The sequence below is a fragment of the Carcharhinus amblyrhynchos genome, chromosome 4, assembly GCF_965287045.1.
Source record: "Carcharhinus amblyrhynchos chromosome 4, sCarAmb.v2.hapA, whole genome shotgun sequence".
Lineage (NCBI taxonomy): Eukaryota > Metazoa > Chordata > Chondrichthyes > Carcharhiniformes > Carcharhinidae > Carcharhinus > Carcharhinus amblyrhynchos.
In genome coordinates, this window is record NC_137327.1 from 79,149,761 (window position 1) to 79,174,718 (window position 24,958).

At 42.0% G+C, this 24,958-nt stretch overlaps 1 protein-coding gene across 1 annotated transcript in view; it reads right to left on the bottom strand.

The window, feature by feature from the left end:
* kdrl (kinase insert domain receptor like) overlaps positions 1 to 24,958 on the bottom strand; it is a 182,221-nt gene that overhangs the window by 114,528 nt on the left and 42,735 nt on the right. Inside the window, exons 3-4 of the mRNA XM_080187404.1 lie at positions 21,578 to 21,792; positions 5,479 to 5,603 (exon numbers count right to left, since the gene is read on the bottom strand). Coding sequence (XP_080043530.1) covers positions 5,479 to 5,603; positions 21,578 to 21,792 — 340 coding nt within the window. The remainder of the gene's footprint in view (positions 1 to 5,478; positions 5,604 to 21,577; positions 21,793 to 24,958) is intronic.

Below are 24,958 nucleotides of genomic sequence, written 5' to 3' on the forward strand. Positions count from 1 at the left end.
TTAAACATATTTATTTCAAAGGAGTTTCCTCCATTTCCTGCACCAATCAAAAGATTCCATCTCATGGACATTTATGTCCCCAGTACTGTTTATTGGCCAGGAGTATAGTAAGTTTCCATGTGATTATATCTTAAATATTTTAAGCCCTATACAGATGTAGTAAACATCCGCAAACAATTGCACGCATATTTGTAACAGCCTGAGGATGCAATGAATACATTTAAACAAATGTACAAGATTTGCAGGGGGAAAATAAGGAAAGAGTGAAAATAATAAGATTTATCAGTAAAAGTGTGCAAGGTTGTTGAGAGCACCAATCCTACATGGATTGCAATAGCCTACTTATTGTCATTGCTAATTAGATCAGTCACATGCTGGTCAGTAATGTTAGGGAATTATTGGAGACAGGAACGGTACTGGAAAAATTGCAGTAAGTTGAATAAAGCAATTTGTGAAGAGAAACATAACAATTGTCCCAGGGAATATAGGGACGTGAACATGACATGTAGCAAAAAGAATCCTGGTTTGGGAGGCGGGGGGAAGTAATGAATTACCAGTGCAATAAGAGGTCAGAATAGCTTGTTGGACAAGGGGTGGGGGAGCGTCTGTGGGGGGATGGGAAGGGAGGGGCAAGGAGCCATGCCATTAAATCTTGTGGTGAGGGAATTCACTGAAAGTTATTACACTTAAATTTTCACATTTTTTGACGCTCAATGCTGGAAGTAATGGGGAATCTTCAGAAGTGGCTGTGTCAAAGAAAATTGAGTCTTTGGGCAGCATTTTACCGGCACGTCTTCCCGAGGTTCATACTATCCTGCCCGAGACCAACAAAGAATGCTGATCTCTGAGCCTTACCAGCCCCTGGAATCAGGGTCGGCGTGCCGGTAAAATTCTGGTCTTTGTCTATATATGCTCTGTTTGTGGATCCAACTCTCCACTCACCTGATGAAGGAGCAGCATTCCAAAAGCTCGTGATACCAAATAAACCTGTTGGACTTTAACCTGGTGTTGACAGACTTCTTACTGTGCCCACCCCAGTTCAATACCGGCATCTCCACATCAGAGAAAATTGTGCATAGTTTTACAGTAAATCACATCAGGAAAGAATGAGGGATCAGCTCTTGGCACCATTGTTGTTCACTATGCAAGGTTAAGAAGTTTGGCTGACAAGTAGAAGAATGTGGATATATATAAATTAGTGAGAAAGTGGAAGGAAAGTAAGATCTGACAGATAGGATAAGCTGAGTTAATCTACCAGGAGGAGTATCCCAGAGGATAACTCACTGAACACAAGAACATATGAATGCAACGTGTTGCGCTGCATGCAGAAGTGCTCATAGAGCGCAAACTAAATAAAGACTTGCATTTTAATTGTACCTTTCACATCCTTAGGACAAGCAAGTGTCTTAGAGCCAAGAAGTTATATTTTGAAATGTAATCGCTTTTACTTGTTGGCAGATATAGCAGCCAACAAATACACAACAAGAACTATAAACAGCAGTTAATAATTTTTGGTACTCTTGGTTGTGAGCTGCATGTTAATTGGGATATCAAGAGAAATGTCAATTTATTTTTTGGAAAAGAATCAATGAAATCTTATATGATCATCTGCCCTGGTGGATGAAACTTCAGATTAATTTTTCATACAGAAGGTTACTTATCTGACAATGTAGGATTCCTGTTTTATATTATTTATTTATTCACAGGTTGTGGGCATTGCTGGCTAGGCCAGCATTTATTGCCCATTCCTAATTGCCCTTGAGAAGGTGATGTGATCTGCTTTCTTGAAATGCTGCAGTCGATGTGGTGTAGGTACGGTGCTGTTAGGGAGGGAGTTCCAGCATTTTGACTCAGCAACAGTAACGGAATGGTGAGATATTTCCAAGTCAGGATGGTGTGTGGTTTGGAGGGGAATTTGCAGATGGTGATGTCCCCGTGTATCTGCTGCCCTTGTCCTTTTAGGTGAAGGTCATGGGCTTAAAAGGTACTATTGATGGATCCTTGTTGAGTTGCTGCAGTGCATTTTGTAGATGGTACACACTGCTGCCACTGTGAGTCGATGGTGGAAGGAGTGAAGGTCAAAGGTGGTGGACTGGATGCCAATCAAGTGGACTAATGTAGAAATATAGAAACTAGAAGCAGGACTAGTGTAGTTGGCTCTTCCAGCCTGCTCCTCCATTCATCTTGATTATGGCTGCTCATCAAATTCAATATCCTAATTCTGCCTTCTCCCAAATCCTTTGATTCCTTTAGCCTTAAGAGCCATATCTAATTTCTTCTTGAAATCAAACAATGTTTTGACCTCAACTACATTCTGTGGTCGTAAATTCCACACATTCACCACCCTCTGGGTGAAGAAATTTCTCCCCCCTCAGTGGGGAGATTCCCCCTTATCCTCAAGCTATGACTTCCAGTTCTGGACTCCCCCACTATTGGGAACATTCTTTCTGAATCTACCCTGTCTAATCCTGTTAGAATTTTACAAGTTTCTCTGAGATCCCCTCTCAATCTTCTAAACTCCAATGAATATAATCCTAACTGACTCTGTCCTTCGTTATATGACAGACCTGCCATCCCAGGAATCAGCCCGGTAAACCTTTGCTGTACTTCCTCTATAGCAAGGGCATCCTTCCTCAGATAAGGACACCAAAACCACGCACAATATTCCAGAAGTGGCCTCACCAATGTCCTGTATAATTGCAGTACAACATCCTGCTTTGTCCAGGGTGGTGTTGAACTTTTTGAGTATCATTGGAGTTACGCTCAGCCAGGGAGGCAGAGAGTACTCCTAACTTGTACTTTGTACATGGTGGACAGGCTTTGGGGAGTGAAGCAGCCAATTACTCACTGCAAAATTCTCAGCTTCTGACTTGCTCTTGCAACCATTGTATTTTTTGGCTAGACCAGTTTAGTTTCTGGTCATGGTAACCCTTCAGATGTTGATAGGGAGGGATTCAGAGATGGTTATGCCATTTAATGTTAAATGGTTAGATTCTTGTTGCTGAGTTCATTACCTGGCACTTGTGTGATGTGAATATTGCTTGCCATGTATCAGCACAAATTTGAATGTTATCTGGGTCTTGCTGCATATGGATATGGACTACTTCAGTCACAAATATAATTTAATTGCTATTCTCAGAGGATGGTGGGTATGTGAAACATTCTGCTTGTATCAGGAAACACGAGAGGTGAAGAATGTTGGCAGAGTGAAGAAGGAACTCGATAGATGTTTGGCAGAGTAAGAGATTGAGCAATAGGGGATTGAACAGTATAACGGATATTGCGAAGTATATCATTTTTCAAATGTTCAGTTTGGGTGGAGGACTGCAATCGTCTTCCAATTTTGTGTGTTAGCAGATAAATCACAACTAACAACTAATTCATTTAGATAATAAATGAGTAAAATCAATTCTTTCATCAACTTGAAGAAACTAATTTTTCTCAAATGTTTGTACCGTGTTGCAATTTTTCCACTTTGTTTGCACTTCTTCTTCTTCTGAACCAAAGTTGATGTGCTGGTACATTATATCAGTGGTATTGGGAGTTCAGCCCAGACATTGGGGGCAATTCTTCCATTCCGCTGTGCTGTTTGTTTAGCGCAGCAGACCAGGAGAATCATGCGTTGGTCGATTTGTGGGATTCCCATGAGTGTCCGTGCCACGCTTGCGTCTCCCAGGCCTGAATTTCTGGCAACGTCTGTGCGGCACCGGAAATTGGAGGGGCTAGCATTTAAATGGTATTTTACATACTATTTAAACACTATTAGCAGGCCTGAGACTGAATTTTCTGGGCCCACTAGCATCTCCCACCCCACCAGAGTTTTTCTCTCCAGCGGGGATTACAATAGCTTCCCACATTTGGGGAACTAGCAGGTCGACCCCACTGGGGTGAAAGGGGGACAATCGAGGCCCCTCAGGGGGTCGGGCAGAGGAGGGGGTTGTACCCCCTGGGCATGGCACCCTGGCAGTGTCAGCCTGTACCCCTGGCACTGCCCAAGGGGGTAAAGTTCCTATGCCCGGGGGCACCTTAGCACTGCCCACTGGGACAGTGCCAAGGGAGCAGGGCCTATTTGGGTGGGGAATAGGGTGCGGGGCCCATTGGGGCATGGCCTAGGGGTGATTGGTGGGGTTGGAGCGGTCCCTCTGCCACCCTGCATTGGGATCAAAGGGGGCTGGATAGAGGGCGGTGATCGGGCGGGCTGTGGCAGGGGAGAGTTTGGTCAGACAGGGGTATGCCTGTGGGGGTGATGCCTACTGGGGGGGTCTGCCTGTAGGGGGTGGGGGAAATCATCACTGCTAGGGGGTGTTGGGGGTGGGGAAGGGCTGGAGATCGGGGTGGGCTGGGACGGGTCGGGGGTTCGGGGCTGACCTGTGAATGGATGGTGGGCCATGGTGAGATTGGGAGCAGGACTGTGGGGGTCCCAGGCTGTCCAGCAGTCGAGCTGGTCAGTAAACAAGAGACTGACACTTTGGGGCCGTCGCGCATGCGCAAAGGCTCACTGATTTCAGCCTCTCCAGTGTGAAAAGGCCCTGCCCCCTGAAATCTAGTGACCTCTGCATTGCAGAGTGGGGAGATTCTTCTCTGAACTCCCACTGAAAACAAAAACAGCAGGATTTACTTCAGTTTTCCTGTGAATTTGACACTTCGAAATTTTTTGGGAGAATTGCCCCAACATTTTACTTTCTCTTACTTTTCAGACAGGCAAAGCAAAAGAAATCTTGGGCAAAATTAATGCCAGTATGACATTCTGACTTTCTGCATATACTCCTGCCAAACTCAGGAGGGGTGGCATACCTGATTTATAGCACCACTATCACTGCCAAGGTTGAGATCACTTTAATTAATGCAGACCAAGAATTGAACCATGGAACTTAGATGCTCGTCGGAAACATTTAGGCACAAATTATCAGCATTTTCAAAGAGTATGTACCAGTGGACAAAAAGCATGAGCCTGGTAACACTTGATGGTGAAACAAGCAACATTTTTAGAAAAGACAAATGTTAATGACGGAAAGCTGCAATAAAATTATAAAAGGTTAAAATTGAGAGGTTGATTAGTCTGGAACTGAAAAGAGAAAAGGTAGCTAATTGCCAAAAGAGAAAAAGCTGGAAAATCTCAGCAGGTCTGGCAGCATCTGTAAGTAAACTTGGTGTTGTCAGACTTTTTACAGCATCTGTAAGGAGAGAAAAGAGCTGATTTTTCCAGTCCAGATGATCCTTTGTCAAGTCAACACTGTGTTTCCAGTCCAGATGACCCTTTGGTTTCAGATTCCAGCATCCGCAGTACTTTGCTTTTATAAGTTGACCACGTTACCTGGTCAACCTGCAAATTGTTATTCTCTTTCTAAGAATCCTGTTTGTGCTTCCAACCTTTTCAGCTCTTTTATGTAACAATTCTTGGAAAGGCACTTTACATTATGTAACTTGTTTGTTGCAGATCTGATGCCCTTACAAAAACTTTTATTTTCAATCTCTTACCGACAGTAGGTGGACCCTTAGATCTGGTGCTGTGACGCGACAGGGGATGATAATCTCACTGCCTCCACTGAACTTTATCATTTTAGGATATTCTGTATGAGGCTCCACAAATGGATTTTGACGATCTATTTTTGTTTAAAAAAAGCACATGGACAAAACACACTGTAAGGTTTATACTCCACACTAATTTATTGTATTTTAAAGGTGCAGATGTTTCCTAAAACAGCCCAACTCAAGTGTAGTCAATATTATCATTGTTTTCTGAAACAGGATTTTAACCCCTTAAAAGCTAAACTTCATTTGCAGTTTTAAAATTCCATCCAGATCCCTGCAATCACATGCATGAATGATCTTCTTATCACATAGGTATGATAAGATATCTCTGTAACAAAAGCAAGTGGTTAGCACTACTGCCTCACAATGCCAGGGGCCTGAGTTTGATTCCTAGCTTAGGTCACTGTTTGTGTCCTCCGGGTTGTCCGGTTTCCTCTCACTGTCCGAATGACAAGCTGGTTATTGGCATGCTAAATTCTTCCTAAATGTACCCGACCAGGCCCGGAGTGTGGTGACTAGGGGATATTCACAGTAACTTCATTGCAGTGTTAATGTAAGCCTACTTGTGATACTAATAAATAACCTTTAAACAGGGTGAGAACATGGGGCACCAGGACACTTCCTGATATCCTTTCCAAGGCTGTTTTATGCTAGGGGCCTGATTTTACCATTTTCATTCGAACTGCTGAATCTGGGTGCAATTCAGATCCAACTTGGAAATCTGCTCTCGGGCGCCCCAATATACATTTAGCCTGAAAACAAAATTGCAACTCTAAATTGCGCTGCAGGCGGGGCTTATCGTGTCTGAAATGATTGAAGCTCTGAACTGCGCATGTGCAGTTAAAAAAAAATTTTAAATTGCGCCGCTGTCACATCGCTCCCAGGCTGCAAAAAGCAGATAAAGCAGCCTGGGAGAGATGACCCCCACAGATATCGCCCCCCCCACCCCTACAACATAACTTTCCCCCTTATCCATCCACCACCCCGCACCCCCCCCTACCCAGACTGATCGCGACCCTCTGCCCCACTTCCCCCCCATCCATTGCCCGCAAAGTGGCAGCGGACGCTCCCTGCCCCCCCGCGTCAGCTCCTACCAGAGATCCATCTGGCCACCCTCCCCCAGAGAATGATGAGGCTTCTCCCATTGCCCTGCAGCCCCCTCCCCAGAGAATGCTCGGGCCTCCTCCACCTGCTCCCCCCCCCCACCCTCCATCAGACAATGATCTGACCTTCCTCCTCCCTCCCGCCCCCCGCCTCCCCCTACCAGAGATACATCTGACCCACCTCCTCCTCCCTCCCCCCTCACCAGAGAGTGATCGGGCCCACCTCACCTCCCTCCCCCCACCGGATGGCAATGTGCTGTCCCTCTGCATCCCCCCCTGCTCAACCAGGAAGTGATCTGTCCTGCCTCCCCCCCCATTACCAGAGAATGACCTGGCCTGTCTCCCCCTCCCCCCTCCACCACCGATCTGTGTCAGAGAGCCGCTGGAAGCTCTGAACTTACTGCTTCAGAAGCTGGTGCGCCCAAAACAGACCTTTGCCGAGCATGTCTGTTTCGCGCTGAAGCTGGACATGCAATTGCAATGGTAAAGGGGAACTACTGATAAAGTTGGGCTGGTAGTTCATTTATTCAAATTAAATGCATGCAAATCATTTAAATTGCCATTGCACCCGTTTCGGGTGCAAATCAGATTGATACCATTCCTGGGCCTTGGTAAAGTGGGCATCTCTGTGGATGCAGGCATGTTAAAGGCCTCATGCCCAACTTTACCACATTTTCGCGCCCATTTGCAATGGTAAAATCGGGCCCTAGATGTCCCAATTTGCCCCCTTTTCTATTGTTTCAACTTAAGCTGCCCATGGTTTTATTTGCCTCCTCTTGCAATGAGTTTACTGATGATATTATAGCTTTGAATTTAAAAATTGGATGGCACTTGTGAGACCATAGAGTTTGATAGGAAGTGCACAGATGTGGAATGTGACTGTAGAACATTACATACAGAGTGCAACAAAACACACAGCTTCGCAGTGAACTAGAACATCCAGTTCTTTAATGAGGTGGAGTATTCTGATTTTTGAAAAGATTTTAAACCAAGTGGCTAACTGTATAATCTTATGTTTCCAACAGTGAGTTGTGCTTGTAGGAATGATGAATCAGAGGAATGGTGTTACAATGTCATAGCCTTATCTCCCACTAGCATTTCCTTTTGGCTGCAGTTTGCAAGCCTGGAATCTGGAATCAACATCAGTAATGTGTTTTCTGCACCTAAAAGCAGTATTTGTGCACTGAAATTGGAGGAACAAATGGATTTTATTTTTAAGCAACTGCAGTAAGTTTTGGCAAAGGCCAACTGCTACAAATTCATATTTAAATTTTCATTCTTAGCAAGTAAAATAACATTAAGTAACAAAATAATTGTTTTGAAATCCAAGTCAATAAAACCTGCGAAAAAAATTCAATTTCATATGAACTGAGAGGAAGTTTCACATTTTCTCAGGAGTAGAAAATATTTCCAGATGGTGTCTTTGAGGTGTTGCTGTTTGATATTTAAGAGCCCCTTTCTTGGTGGAGAAGAATCTCGTTGAACATCCAGCAAGAAAGAAACAAACAGACCTAAGGAAAGTTCACAATAGATTGCTGCACAATAGATACAAGAAAGTACCTAACTCCAGTTTTCACATTGCATGATGCGTTCTTAAAATCTTTCACTGATTTATCCTTCAAAGATGCCTTCAACCTCACATTTTTTATCACAGTGGAGGTAACTTGTATCTAATTCTATCCAGAATCCTGTAAGCTTCTCTTATTGGCTATCATAACTCTTTGTGAACTGAGTATGGATTTCATCTCAGCTCACAAACATAGAGTAACACTTAAATATAGGAGACAAGTTACATTGCAAGACTGAAACCTTAACATTTTTGCTTGATACAACAAGTTCTGCAGGATGGCACAGTAGCACAGTGGTTAGCACTGCTGCTTCACAGCTCCAGGGTCCTGGGTTCGTTCCCAGTTCGGGCCACTGTCTGTGTGGAGTTTGCACATTCTCCTCGTGCCTGTGTGGGGTTCCTCCGGGCACTCCGGTTTCCTCCCACAGTCCAAAGATGTGCTGGTTAGGTTGATTGGCCATGCTAAGAAATTGCCCCTTAGTGTCTTGGGATGTGTAGGTTAGAGGGATTAGTGGGCATAATATGTAGGGATATGGGGGTAGGGCGTGGGTCGGATTGTGTTCGGTGCAGACTTGATGGGCCGAAGGGCCTCTTTCTGCACTGTAGGGCTCTATGATCTATGATCTACATCATTGCACCTTGTTCAGTTACTGACATGAGAAGAACTTCAAGATCGCTGCATGGATACCATCAGTACTAGAAATGTAGCTATGTCACACTACTGTTTCTATCTGATGGGAAGCGAGTCGTATGTACTAATCCTGCAATGCATCAGTTGCTTGCTTGGTACATCTGTAAATATCTTGTAAAGAAGCAGGGACATGATATTAAAGGAGACAGTTGGCTGTCATTGGCAATGTTGTCCTTACTGTGGAATTTAGCTCAGCTTTTCTGACAGCAGATAATACTGCTCTGTAACAATCTGTGTTCGGAGCTGCACAGGCCATTCTCCTTAGTTGTTGATGCAGAAATGTATCAGTTTGCAGCTATAATTGTTGGAAGTACAGGAAATGTGCAAACTCCAGTCCTATGTTCACTTCTGTAGAATATCTTCATGATCCACCTTATTTTCAAGTATGGAGGCTCATTGATTACATGAATGTCAAACAGCGTATTCACAAAAATGAAGCCATTTAAAATCTTGAAGGGACCTCTTTGCTTGACACAATAATGTCATTGGTTTTCAGTTGTATTGGTCAATGTAATATTCATTTGAGGTATATGGCAGGACTCCAACTAAAAAAAATCTGCAGTGGAAAGGATGGTGAATTGACCACCAAAGGTAGTGTATTCCAATTTGATTGGTTGGTGATCGATGAAATAATATTTTCTTCCTCCTTACTATCCATAGTTGATTGGTGGGTAATTGTTGTTCTAAGAGAAACTACTGTCACATAGCTTGGTGCATGAGAAAACAACTACAGATTTCAGCTGACTGTAACCTCATATCCAATGGATTCAGTGATGCACAACTTACTTCACAGACAAACCACAGGCACTTTAAATGACATTCAGAGGTCATACATTCACTTTGTACTTGTTTTGAGATTTTTTTTTACAGGGAACTGGAAATAGAAATAGCCATTCTATTTTTATATTTAATCAGAAACATATGTGAAGAAAGTTGTGTATGATCCTGTTCTGACACTAAAGAAATTTGAAAACCCAACAATCAGTTGACAGATTTCATGCTTTCATACAAAAACAAATTTTATTGCATATATAATGAGAAATTAAACAGAGCAAACACCACTAACTTCACACTATAGCTTTTAAGGACTTGTGCTATGAGCTCAGTTCCACTTTATAATTCCCGTAAGGTTTCTTTTATGTACAAAATCTTGAAGATTCATTCACTCATCCTGAGACCAACCCAAAGATATGCCACAGCCCCCTGAAATTCATTTTAATTTTCTTCCTGTTCTAGCTGTCCCAAGATGAGATCCTTTTGGAATTCTTCCATTAGTTTTTTGGCTATGTGATCCTACAGAGTTCTACAGAGTTCACAACTGTGGATGCCCCAGCTCCTCGTTCAGTTGCCAGCAGATACCCAACTGCTTTCCGACAGATTTCTGAGCTTAATCTACTGAACGATTTCTGCCATGTGGCTCAGTGCGGATCACTGTAGATTTTTTACAGCTGTAAACTAGAGCAAATATTCCCGCTTCTTTTCCCTCACAAAATCAAAACTGGGATTGAGCCCCCCCATCTGCCTTCCTAGAACTGAATGATTAAATTAAAATTTTCAGAATGAAGTGGAGGCCTAACCTATTAATATCTTTGTTGCTCTCTCAATAGATGCGGTCTGCAATAAAGCACGTCTGCAATTGCCTCTGTCCGTTCCCAAACTGAACCACATGCTTCAGTTAGCAAACATGCAAAGATAAACTAAACAGAAGAACTTTGTAATCAAGACTCTGCCCGCAATCACTATCACTGTGTCAATGTGGCATGCTTTAGGATGATTCAAACAAAAATGCAAACATATTACCTTACCTTCAGTGCAACTCTTTGACCCTGTAACCCAAATGAATAACCTCAACTGCTAATGGAGTTTTACAATGCTTTCTTAAAATTGTTTGCCTGATGAACTGAATGCTTTCTGGTAAAACAAAATGTGAGATGATTGTGCCCAAATCCTGATCTAGCTGAACCAAATCAGAAGATTGTGGATTCACAATTCCACGCCAAGGTCTTGAGCATAAAATCTAAGTTGACCTAAGGGTAGTATTGAGGGAGTGCTGGACTGTCAACAGTGCCATTTTTCATAGAATCATAGAATCCTTAAAGTGCAGAAGGAAGCCATTCGGCCCTCGAGCCTGCACCAACAACAATCCCACCCAGGCCCTATCCCCGTAACTCCACCTATTTTCCTATTAATCCCTCTGACACTAAAGAGCAATTCAGCAAGGCCAACCAACCTAACCCGCACATCTTTGGACTGTAGGAGGAAACCGGAGCATCTGGAGAAAACCCACACAGACATGGAATGTGCAAACTCCACCCAAGCCCGAATTGAACCCGGGTCCCTGGCGCTGTGAGGCACAATGCTAAACACTGTGTCACTGTGCCACCCAGGATACCAATATGCTGCCCTCAGATGAGTGGTTAAACCAAAGCTCTACTTGCCCGCTGAAGTGAATTTTGAAGATCATGTGACACTAATTAAAGAAAGAGGCGGGGGAGTTATCACCCATGTCTTGGCCAATATGCATCAACATCTAAAAAACAGATTATTTAGTCTTTATCAGATTACTGTTTGTGGGAAATTGCCATGTGAAAATTGTTTGTTGCATTTCCTATATTGCAACAGGAAAGCACTTTGGAACATCCTGAGGTTGCAAAACGTGCCATTTAAGTGCAAGTCTTGCTTTTCTTTTTCTTTCACCAGTCTGCACTACCAAATTGCCCTTAATTTAACATTGAAGTTACTACTTTGCAACGTTCAAATTCTTCAGGTTGATGAGTGCCAGACTGCGAAAAAAAAATTAACAGCTGCGCTGCAAAACAGAATCTTGCCTCTGACCTTCCCCTTTCACATGTGAGAGAAATGTGCAAAGAGTTGCTTTCACCATGTCCTGAAAATGGAGTGAGCTGTCAAAATACGAGAAAAGATAAGGCCAATGCTCATTTAAGCATGAAAGTTTATACAAACACAGTGGGGTTGGTTCTCACATTGTGACTCACAAATGTTCTAGTGGGTCGGGTTGGGAGATGTGTGTGTTGGCCATTTCATGGGATTCACGTTCTGACACATGCACGTCTCCCAGAGCCAGAGAAAAGGGGCAGTCAGGATTGCGCTGGAAACCAGCGGTAAAAGAGGTAAGTGATTTTCATCTGTTTTAAATGTATTTTTAATCTTTTTTAAATGTGATTATCGGGCCCGACACGGAACTTGCCGGGCCTGAGAGCATCTCCCGCCCAGCCTGGCGTATTTCACTCAGGCAGGGTTTAGAGTAGCTCTCCGCTTTTGGGGAACTAATGGGAGATACTGCCGTAGTGAAGGGGGACAATTGGGGCCCCTCATGAGGTCAGAGGGCAGGGGGGTGGTGCCCCCGGGTATTGGCACCCTGTTAGTGCCAGTCTCTGCCTCCCAGCACTGTCCAAGGGACAAAGTGCCCATGTCCGGCGGCACCTTGGCACTGCCCACTGGGCACCGGGCAGTGCCAAGGGGGTGGCACTGCCCCCTAGTGGGCAGGGCCTAAGGGGTGATCGGTGGAGGGTCCTGATGCCACTCTGCATGGGGATCGGTCTGGGCTGGAGGGAGGCCAGTGATGGGGGCGGGCTGGGATGATGCTCCACTGGAGGGGGGAGGTGGTCTGTCTCCTGTCGGGGAAGGGGGGAGGGAGGTTTGCTTCTGGGGTGGGATTGATCTGCCAGGAGAGGTCAGCAATCTGCCGGGGGGGGTGGTGATGTTAGCGGGGGAGGGAGGTGGGGTCTGCTGTGGTGGGGGGATGGGGGATCGCTATAGCTCAGTGGGGTTGGACTGAACATCGAGGCATTCCTAAATGGGGGATGGTTGGCGCTGTCCCAGGAATTGGGATGGGGGCCACGATCAGGCTGTCGTGATGTTGGGAGGGGCAGCACTGTGGGGGTCCCAGTGAAAGAGCTGGCCGGGAGACAGGGAGACTGACAGATCGGGACTGCTGTGCATATGCAGATTTCCAGAGCTGTCAGTCTCTGGTGTGAACAGGCCCCCTGCCCCCCGCTCCCCCACCTAGTTTTTAATAATATTCACGATTGTGACCTCTGCATTGCACAGAGTGGCGTATGGTTCTGAAATTTCACTGAAAAGAACAATCATGATCTAGATCAGTTTTCTTGCCAATTCAGCACTTCTGGGAGAATCGACCCCATATTCCTTATCTGATATCGAAAACAAGCCATCAAACCATAAGCCAGTTAGTTTAAAAGAAAAATAATGTTGTTTGAAACAATGCATGACTCCTTTGTATCCATGTAATTATCTAACTGTTTTTTAAAGGACAAGATCGTTTCCACCTCTACTACTTCCTCTGGCAGCTCGTTCCAGACATTCACAACTCTCTGCGTGAAAAAATTGCCCATCTGGATCATTTAGTATCTCTCCCCTCACACCTTAAACCTATGCCCTCTAGTTTTAGACTCCCCTATATTTGAGAAAAGACGTTGACAACTTAATAGAGGTTTATAAGATGATGAGAGGGATTGATAGAGTGGATGTGCAGAGACTATTTCCTCGGGTGGATGTAGCTGTTACTAGGGGGCATAACTATAAGGTTCATGGTGGGAAATATAGGAGGGATGTCCAAGGCAGATTCTTCATCCAGGGAGTGGTTGGGGTGTGGAATACACTGCCTGCTGTGATAGTGGAGTCGGACACTTTAGGAACTTTCAAGCGGTTATTGGATAGGCACATGGAGCACTCCAGAATTATAGGAAGGGGATAGCTTGATCTTGGGATTGGACATGGCTCAGCACAACATTGAGGGCCGAAGGGCCTGTACTGTGCTGTAATGTTCTATGTTCTGTGTTTTATATTCTATCCAGCTAATCTGTGCTCTTAATTATTTTATAGACCTCTATAAGATCACCGGTAAGCCTCCTACGTTCCAGGGAAAAATGTCCCAACCTATCCAGTCTCTGCTTATAACCCAAACGATCAAGTCCTGATAACATCCTAGTAAATCTTTTCTGCACTTTTCCTAGTTTAATAATATCCTTTCTATAATAGGGTGACTAGAACTGTACATGGTATTCCATGTGTGGCCATACCAATGACTTGTAATCTTCAATAAGACGTCCCAACTGGTGTATTGAATTTCTGACCAATGAAACCAAGCATGCCGAATGTCTACTTCACCACCCTGGCCACCTGTAACTTCACTTTCAAGGAGCTATGAACCTGTAACCCTAGATCTCTTTGTTCTATAACTCTCCCCAATGCCCCATCATTAACTGAGTAAGACAAACTGCATCACCTTGCATTTATCTAAATTAAACTCCATCCATCATTCATCAGCCTACTGGCCCAATTGATCAAGATCCTGTTGCAATCCTAGATAACCTTCTTCATTGTGCACTATGCCACCAATCTTGATGGAATTTGCAAACTTGTTAAGCGTGCCTCCTAAAATCTCATCCAAATCATTAATAAAAATAACAAGTAACAATGGACTCAGCACCAATCTCTGAGGCACTCTGCTGGTTACAGGCCTCCAGTTTAAAAAACAATCCTCTACAACACCCTCTGTCTTCCGTCGTCAAGCCAATTTTGTATCCAATTGGCCACCTCACCCTGGATTCCGTGAGGTTTAACCCTATGCAACAATCTAACATATGGCACCTTGTCAAAGGCCTTGCTAAAGTCCAAATAGACAATACAGACTGCACTGTCCTCATCTATCTTCGCGGTTACCCCTTCAAAAAGCTCAATCAAATTTGTGAGGCATGATATTCCACTCACAAAGCAATGCTGACTGTCCCTTGCCTCTCTAAATATCTGTAGATTCTGTCTCTCAGAATACCTTCTAACAACTTACCCACTACAGACGTTAGGCTCACCAGCCTGTAATTCCCAGGCTTTTCCCTGCAACTCTTCTTAAACAAAAGTACAACATTTGCGACTCTCCAATCTTTAGGCACCTCCAGCTATGGCAGTCAATGATTCAAATATCTCTGTTAGGGGACCTGCAATTGCTTCCCTAGCCTCCCACAATGTCCTGGGGTACACTTCATCAGGTCCCGGGGATTTATCTACCTTGATGCACGTTAAGGCTTCCAGCACCTCAAGTTCCCTAACATCCATACCTTATTCAACAGTAAATACTGATGAGAAATATTCATTTAGGATCTTATCCATCTCTTGTGGCTCCACACACGGATTACCTTGTTGATCCATAAGAGGCCCTATTCTCTCCCTTGTTGCCCTTTTGCCGTTTATGTATTTGTAGAAGCTGTTTGGATTCTCCTTTGCCTTATCTGCCAAAGCAACCTCCTCTTGCCTTTCTGATTTCTTTCTTAACACTACTCTGACACTCTCGATACTCTTCAAGGGATCCATTTGATCCCAGCTGCCCATGCATGTCATATGCCTTTTTCTGCTTCTTGACAGGGCCTCAATATCTCAAGTCATCCAGGGTTCCCTACTTCTACCAAGCTTAGCCTTCACTCTAAAAGGAATATGTTTACTCTGAACAGTGGTTAACACATTTTTGAAAACTTACCTACTGTCTCTTTGCCTGCCAACAGACTCCCCAAATCAACTTGTCAAAGTTCCTGTCTAATACCATTAAGTTGGCCAATTTAGAATTTTAACTTTTTGGCCATACCTATCATTCTCCATAGCTATCTTAAAACTAATGGAATTATGGTCACTGGTCCCAAAGTGATCCCTCACTGACACTTCTGTCACCTGCCCTTCCTTATTTCTCAAGAGAAAGTCAAATTTTGCCCCCTCTCTAGTCAGACCATCTAACCTAGCAGTGATACTAGTTACATAGAAACATGGCACCTAGATATTGCCAACCACCTTGAGATCAAGGGAGGAAGATTTAAGGTAAGTAATTCAGACATAGTTAACAGGGTAGAAGATAAATTTATTCAGGAACAACAATCTGACAGAAACAGGTAGAACATTTACAACAACAACTAATTACATTCATATTGCATCTTTAACGTGAAGACGATGGTTAATCACTTTGAAGTTTCAGAAAGCTAGCTTCATCCTCCCATAGAAAGCAAAGTTTATCCATGTCATATAACGAAGAAGTTGTACAAATTCTGAAAACATTGCTAACTATAACCATGTATGCTTTAACCTACTGAGTAGACTAAATGTGCATTTATGTAGCAGTTCTCATGGCCACTATACACCTCAATGCACTTTATCGTCAACAAAGTACTCTAGAAGTGCATTTACTGTTGCAATTTGGAATCAATTATCTAATATCAATTTTCAGCTGGTCTAATACTAAAATACACTCACAAGTTTATTGTAATCTCTGACGTGGATCTCAGCTGTAAAGTTATCAGTTAATGCCAGGTTAGTGTGGCATTACAACTAGATTTGTATTCTCCTTTGTTTCATAAATTAACCATGTCTACAAAATATTTACACATTCAATGTTTAAGCCAAATCACTGCTATGTTTCCACATTAATATACTATTGTTAGTTTATGACTGTGGTCATAATATGGACTTCTTCTTTGATAATTGTCCAGATAAGTTTAATTTTGTTACTTAGTAGCTTGTGCGGATTGTGATGAGGTGTTAGTGATGCAAATACTAATATAATCGGAACCTAATGTGGGACAGTTCAGCAAGCCAATCTCATTCACCCCAGGTGTAGGTTAAATGGACAAGTTTCTCGTGAAGGCATTAGGGATTTCTTCAAAGCCCAAAACTCAATTCAGGATATCAGTTCCAGTATTGCTACATTTAGATGTACACTGGACCCAAAATCATATTCCGGGTAAAACAGCGTCATTCCATTTCTGCTACATAATTCATGACATATTGGACCTATTTTATGCTGTTCCTGCACTTGGAATTCTGAGGGTCTGCAGTGAACATATGTACTTCATACATAAAGCTGTCCATTGTGGAATGTATTTGATTCTTTTTAAAACTGGAAACCTGTTTTTCATCACCTCACGTCCACGAGAGCAGTACAGTACTGTGCAATTTGGGAGCTCATCATTCTAAACGGAAGACAGTGAAGGTCACAACAGATGTATCATAAACTATAAAGTAATCTTACTTTAGGTTTGATGCAGAATGCTCATTAAATCTGAAAGGATTGAACTGGTCATGCACAGAATGAAATGCTTTTTACAATTATAGATTAATGTGAACACATTTAAGTTGTTTTAAATTCCTCTTGGGAGTTTTTGAAAGTATGCTTAAGTCTTTGAATATGCGTATTGAAACCATGAATAATACTGTTTTGATGGTTCTGCATACTTCATTGTCCATATTGATAATGATGCAAAATATTCACCTATAAAAGGCCTGATGCATCTATCATATGTTAGCTGCATTTTATACATTTCAGCTTTGTTAAACATTTAATACTTTAATGTGAAATGCAGGCAGTAATTTCATGTTGATTTAGTAAGCATCTACCAATCTGTCAACTTCCCTCACCTACATTAATTAACCTACATTGAGCTAGGCATATCTGTCTTTCCAAATACACCATATGACATTAAAAGTCAAATTAAAGACATTTTCATTTTGGAACAGTTCATGATATCAAATTACCCAATCTACTTTGAGTATTGTCACCAGAAATTCACTTGTTTATTTCAGTCAACTAAGAAACAAGGCCGTAATTCTAACATTTTTGGATGGAATTACATTGTGGTTGCACCCATTCTGCTATCTAACCCTAGTTCCAGGGTAAAACTCTGACACCAATTTGGCAACGCTTTAATGGTAAAATTCTCGTAATTGTGTTCAAATCAGTCCATGCCCTCATCTGTCCTTATCTCTACAACATTTTTCAGCTCTGCAATCCTTAGAAATATCTGTGATCCTACAATTCTGGGCTTCCATCTGCAACACTGATTTTATTCTCTCTACCTTCAGCTGCCTGGGCCTAAAGCTCCAGAACTTTCTCTCTAAAGATATTCTACTTCCCACTCTTTTAACACATTCTTTAAAATCTACCATTCTGAACAAACATTTGGTTACCTGTCTTCATAACTTATATGTGGCTCAGCATCGAAAATTATTTTAATACACTAAAGACACATTTAAAAATGCAAGCTGTTTTCTTGTTTTTGAACTCCTATAGCTTCATTCTGTGATGTTGAAGTTTGGCCAATTTATTATTCTCTGTTGCATGGCTATGTCGCCAACAATTTATATTGCAAATTGCTTGTGAAATTGACAACGTATACCAAAATGGTTCTTTCATTTTTGGAAAAAGTTTGCCTAGGGAGCTGTTGTTACCACAAAATGACCTTTGAATTTACTTACTAATTCCTAAATGACTTTAACTAGACTAAATCAAGATAAAGAAAGACTGGTTTTGAGTAAATAAACGTACAACTAAACTACATGACACTCTTCTCTTGGAACGTCTTAGTCACTGTCAGTTTGCAAAGTTCCTGACATTGATGTATCATGTTATATCGGGAACTTTTAAAAATACCAGAGGAAAGGAAATGACCTGAAGTTCTGATGTATTCAAAATCCATTTCCCTATAACAGAAGTGCATCAGCCAATTCCCTTTCAGAAATTTGCATCTTATTCAATTCACATACCTTCCACCCTGCTAACTCTTTCTGTATTTCACTGAACATGTTCCTGTATTTCTATTTAAAACTGACATACTATGAGAAATAGTGGCTTTGAATCTAAACTATGTGACCATTGTGACATATCTGTTATGTCGCAACCTACTATAGATGAAGGGGTGACTTTGTATTTGGTTTACATATTTCAGCCGAGTTCTGGGAATTTTTTTTTAAAGTAACGTTCAAGTAACTTGAGATTACAATATTTTTCAGTAACCCACATCTGCATTTGTTACTATATCAGGACAAGATAGTAAAAGTCCCCTTTTCCTTCTGCTGGTAAAGGGAATAAGTGAAATGCTTTTGGGTCATAGAAACATATAAACATAAAAACTAGAAACAGGGATAGGCCATTTGACCCTTCGAGCTGTTCCACCATTCATTTTGATCATGACTGATCATTGAATTCAATATCCTGATTCCCCCTTTCCTCCCATATCCTTGATCCCTTTAGCCCCTAGAGCTATGCCCTATACAATTGCAACAAAACATCCCTATCCCTTTATGCAAATTCTCTTGCTATGAAATCAACATGCCATTTGTTTTCTTTATAGCCTGCTGTACCTGCGCATTTACTTTCAGTGACTGACGCACAAGGACCAAGGTCTGGCTGAGTATCTCTCTCAATTTACACTCAATAAAGTCTTCCTATTGTTGCTACCAAAATGGATAACCTCACATTTATCCACATTGTACTGCATCTGCCATACAGATGGCCACACATTCAGCCTATAAAAAACACGTTGAAGCATCTCTGCATCCTCCTTACAGCTCACCCTCCCACCCAGATGTATCATCTGCAAATTTGGAGTTTGCGCTTCCAAATTATTAACATATAATGTGAACTTATAACTAACTCCTGGTCTACAGCACAGAACTAGTCCTAATATAGGGCAACTTATATTCAGTCAGGAAACTGGTGGTAAACCACACTGGCTCTTTTTTGGGACAAACAGTAGAATCTTTTACTTCTTCTTCCTCTTGTAGTACCCAATCATGAATGCCTTACATTGATTGTAAAAGTGGAAATAAAGTGAAAATAATGCCCCATGACTTCTTGGCTCACCAGCATCAGACCTGGGGGGGTTACTCCAAAGATGCGCTGGGGAATCCCTCTTGGAAGCTCTGAGGTAAGGGTTTGTCCGGTAACCATCCAGAAGTGCTAATTTCCTTTTGACAAATGGAGCTGGAAACAACTTAACTCGCTAATCTCACTGGTTCTGCCAGTGTTACACTAATAGTTACTCTGAAAGAGGTAGAAAAAAATACAAATGCTTCCAATTTCAGTGTAACAATCTTAAAGACCCAGACTGGTCCTGACTCACGACATCCCCTGCACTCCCACACCCCATTCTCTGCTTCAACTAAATAAACCCCTCAAAGTATTCCCTACCTTAGACTGCCTAAATGCCTAATCTGACCCTACACAATTCATTATGTTCCTCCAGTGTGCCTCTGAAAGCCACTTTTGCACCCCCTCCCACTTCATCCTCTACCATGGCACTAACACAAACTAGTACAGGGAACAACCCCCATAGGAAACCCCTCCATACCGATCCCCTCCTCTCTCCCCGCCCTCCTCCCCAACCCATTGCTGATGTCAATTCATGCCTTCCCATTTGTCAAGAAGCCACTGAAAAGACTGCTTACCAACTAGCTACTGAGAATGGATGATGGTTTAAAACAATAATATTTATGTAATACAGGAACTGGATGATTGGAACGCTCTCTCTCTTTCTGTAGTGTTCTGTGCTTTCTTCTCCTGCCAGGAGGGACACTGATGACATGTGTTCAACAGATGGATGGTGAACATTTGTTGAGGGTGACTTTGAGGGAGAGGCAAAACATTGCATCAGGATGAGGGTGAATGTCAGTAGTGGAGATGTCAGGAAGTGCATAGGTAAGATAGGATAGATGTGCCTATAATGTAAGTTAGTTTAAGCAATGTGGCTTGAGGCGATACATCAGAATGTAAGTGATTGAGCCATTGTTTGCACTTCTCCTGTCCTGTTCAGGTTATTGAATCATTACCTATAACCAGGAGTGACATGCCTTTGCTGTTTGACCTCTTGTGCCACATCCAACCATGGCTTCTTGGTGACCCCAGCTTGCATCGTTAAGGAACAGAGTATTTCTTCAGTTCCTCACAGCCAGCATCCAGGAGAGATGAGGCACTGCCTCTAACCTTTTGGTTTCTGTACTCATTTTCCCTTTTTCTTAGCTTCCAATTCCAATGTCCTTCAAATTACCTGTTTGGAATGCCTTTCTAAATCATGGAGGTGAAATTACTTCATGCAGTATCATCACATCCACTGATGCTATATGGTTAGGAAACCTAGAAATCATGTGACAATGACTTATTAAATAGCCACTCCCAGATCCGCTGCACTGACTTTTGAGTTTCCCGCATGTTACTTGACTCCTCAGCTCCCAGCACCTCGTAAATCCATGCTATATACTTCACTACAAGAATCCATCTAGAATTTCTCATTTCTATTTGTGTGTAGTCAGGAGAAGCAAGTATGTTGATTATCAAAGCAATGTTACAGTGATCTGAGATCAATCTTTAAACAAGATTATAAATAAACTGAATCATGCACCATCTAATATAATTGGATTACATGTATTATTAAACAATTAAATCTCCTTTAAATGATTGCCATTTCTCCATACTGCATACTATTGTGTGATGGAAGGACACCATCTGAAGATGCACAGGAGAGGCCTGCGGTAACTTGTTAACTATCCCTGTAAGGGAATAGTCACTTTCCTGTTCTCTACAGTACAACACCCCATCAATTCAAACTTCATGTTTGTAGGAATATTGATTTATCAATAAGTTACTAACTCAATCAGACTATTATTCAGCAAGTGTGGGCTATTTAGTCTCAATTAAACCTTTATTCTTTGAGTTGTAAGCTCATTTGAATGTTCGTCTCGGTCATTTTATTGTATTTTACAGTCGAAGGCTCATCAAGCCACACTGTTTCAAATTCAGGTTTATCCATGACAGTATTATTGATTTAGAGTACATCTCGAAGCCAAGGCCAATATTTCAACACAAAGGGGAATTCAAATGGGTTTCCTTACCTGCGACAAATAAATAGATCTTGGATTTAAGGTTTTCATTGGCTGCATATTTACAAGTATAGTTTCCAGTATCAATGTGGTGGGCATTCCTCAAAGTCATGGTACTGCAAAAATATTTCTTCTTCAGATGATTACACCTGTAGTCGGTTATATTTAATCTGTCATTTGTAGCAGTAGGTAGATTGGGTCCAAGCCAGTTCAAGGATGCCTTCCCCCTGTTGATAAACCATAATGGCTAAGATTAATCACAGATGTAACAGCTGTATTACGAGTACCATTGTGTTTGCTTTGTTTTTTTTTCCCATTTTTATCTGACAAATGGTTTGAACATATGTCCAGACTTTTGTATCATAAAGCTTGTCAATTCTCCAGCTAAAGGGAAATGGCATGATTACTTTCATTTATACAGCTCCTTATCATCTTTAAACTCAAAGTGTAGCACGACTGGGGAAATTCTGCACTCATCGTGGGTTTGGCACCTGAAAATGCCAAAATATGAACAATGGTGGACAAAAAAAGATTCCATGGTCCAACCAATGTGTCTTCCACAATACAATACCTGGTGTGTTATAATGTCACCCCAGCCCATCTGAAATCATGTGATCTCCTGGAAGAGGTAACAAAAATACTATTTAAAAAAACAGATGAATTTGTGGGAAAGAAATCTGTGAAATTCCTCTGCAACCATTTGACAAATCAAAACTCAGTCCAGTAGGCACAGCCCTGAATTTGCTGAACTCTCTATATCTTTTGTAAGAAGTCATTTCTGCACCAACAAGAAACTGGACCAACTCTTCCTTGATGGAATTCAGTGACTCAGCATCCATCACACAAGTCGTTCAGGGCCTTAATATGCTCTATGAGAAATCCTGACACCTAACCCAGATCTTGCCTCATACAATTTCAAATTGCAGCTCCTTCTCCTCCCAAACCTTTAATTGGCACAAAACATTTAACTGGAATATAATCTATTCACCTTCAGAAAAGCCTCAATCAAATTACCTCTCATTTTTACTCTGCACTACTGTGTACAGTCCCAACTCTTTCAGCCTACTTTGATAACTAAGATGCTAGGTGAATGGGTCTTGGTGCAAGTTAGAACACATAATAACAGCTTTGGATGCCCTCAGTTCATTGGAATAGTCATCTCCAGAGGTAACAAAGGCAGCAAGGTGAGTAAAATATATGCTGTTAGTTTTGGTCAAGTGCTGACCTACAAAATTGGCCATTCTCAAACTGAGATGACATGGTGGGGAAGGGATGTGATAGGGGAGGGGTGTGGACAGATCACAATCAATCTCCCTCACCTGACCTGTTCTCACACTGATCAAACCTGCAAGCTCATTCAGAAGGGAAAGTGTTAATTGAGCTAAACTGCTGCAATATGACTTTACATACCGACTGGGTGGTCTGTCCAAACCCACTGAGGATTGCACTAATATCAAATGCTGTCCAAGAGTCTGTCACCCAGGATAGAAAACAGACTCAAAATACAGCACAATATGAAGAAGTTGGAAAACAGCAACTAGCAGTGGATTAAGGGTGGTATAATAATGTAAATAACATATGTAATATATGTATATATCTCTAAGAATTTATAGGTGAACAATTAGCATAATTTATCAATTAAGTAGAAGGATAAGGAAAGAAAACAACACATTCTTCTGGTCATATAGCGCTTCAGAAATCCATTGAACCATTTTTACCTGTTCAAGTTGAACCTGCATTACTTTTTACACATACTGAGTGAACAACAGGATATATATTTATGGTATGTAATGCTATCGTGAAATTTTATTTCATAGTCTGAGATTGCATACCGACTGACTCAAGAACAGATTTTTCCCTGCTGCTATCAGGCTTTTGAATGGACCTACCTGATATTAAGTTGATCTTTCTCTACAGCCTAGCTATGACTATAATACTATTTTCTGCACCCTCTCCTTTCTTACTACCCTATGTACTTTATGAATGGTGTGTTTTGCCTATATAGCGCAGAAAAAACAATATTTTTCACTGTATCCCAATCCATGTGACAATACTAAATCAAATTAATACAAAAACAATGAGGGTCAAGATTTTCCGATTTTGTCTGTGGTGCAGAGGGACCTCGGGGTCCTTGTGCATGAGTCGCAAAAACCCAGCTTGCAGGTGCAGCAGGTGGTCAGGAAGGCGAATGGGATGCTGGCCTTCATAGCGAGGGGGATTGAATATAAAAGTAGGGAGGTCTTGCTGCAGCTGTATAGGGCATTGGTGAGGCCGCAGCTGGAGTACTGTGTGCAGTTTTGGGCGCCGCACCTGCGCAAGGATATTTTGGCCCTGGAGGGAGTGCAGAGGAGGTTTACTAGGCTGATACCGGAGTTGAGGGGATTGAGCTATGAGGAGAGGCTGAATAAACTAGGCTTGTACTCGTTAGAGTTTAGAAGAATGAGGGGAGATCTCATTGAGACATATAAGATGATGAATGGGATGGATAGGATAGAGGTGGAGAGACTCTTCCCGCTCAAAAAAGACAGTAGGACTAGGGGGCACAGCCTCAAGATAAAGGGGAGGCGGTTTAGAACGGAGTTGAGGAGGAACTTCTTCACTCAAAGGGTGGTGAATCTCTGGAATTCTCTGCCCGTTGAAGTGGTGGAGGCTGCCTCGCTAAATATTTTTAAGAAGCGGGTTGATGGGTTCTTGATAAGAGAGGGGATTAAGGGTTATGGGGAGAGGGTGGGAAAGTGGAACTGAGCCACAACAGATCAGCCATGATCTTATTGAATGGCGGGGCAGGCTCGAAGGGCTAGATGGCCTACTCCTGCTCCTATTTCTTATGTTCTTATGTTCTTTCCCCTGCAAGTGGGAACAGAGGATTTGGCGTTCCAGCCAATACTCTATATTCAATTTCAACGGCACTGGAGATTCCGAGCCGTGAATGACGACAGAGATTTTTGGCAAAGAATTCCAGAACAGAAAATGTTTGAGGCAACAACTAATGGTTTACAACAGGTGACATCTTGGGAAAAACGCTGGTGAGAAGAACGTGTAGCTTTGTTTTTAAAATTAAAGTTTAAAAGACTAAAAAGAGATGAAACGAGTTAAAAAGTAACAAAAGATGATGCAAGGTTATCATTTAATTGCGCACAGAGTGGAACATGGATGGAAAATATGGATCTCAAGAAGAAAAAGGTGAAATGAGGAGAAAGAGAAAGGTGAAACATAAAGATAGTGAGATGCTGAGTGATTGGTAGAGCTGGCGATTAAAAATGTGTTATCACTGATCAAAAAAGTGTTCTTTCATCCATTTTTTAAAGAGCCTTATCTCACATTATTATATTTTTCAATATTTATAGAGATATGCAGTTGTTATATTGTAACCACTTCAATTGTTCTTACGTC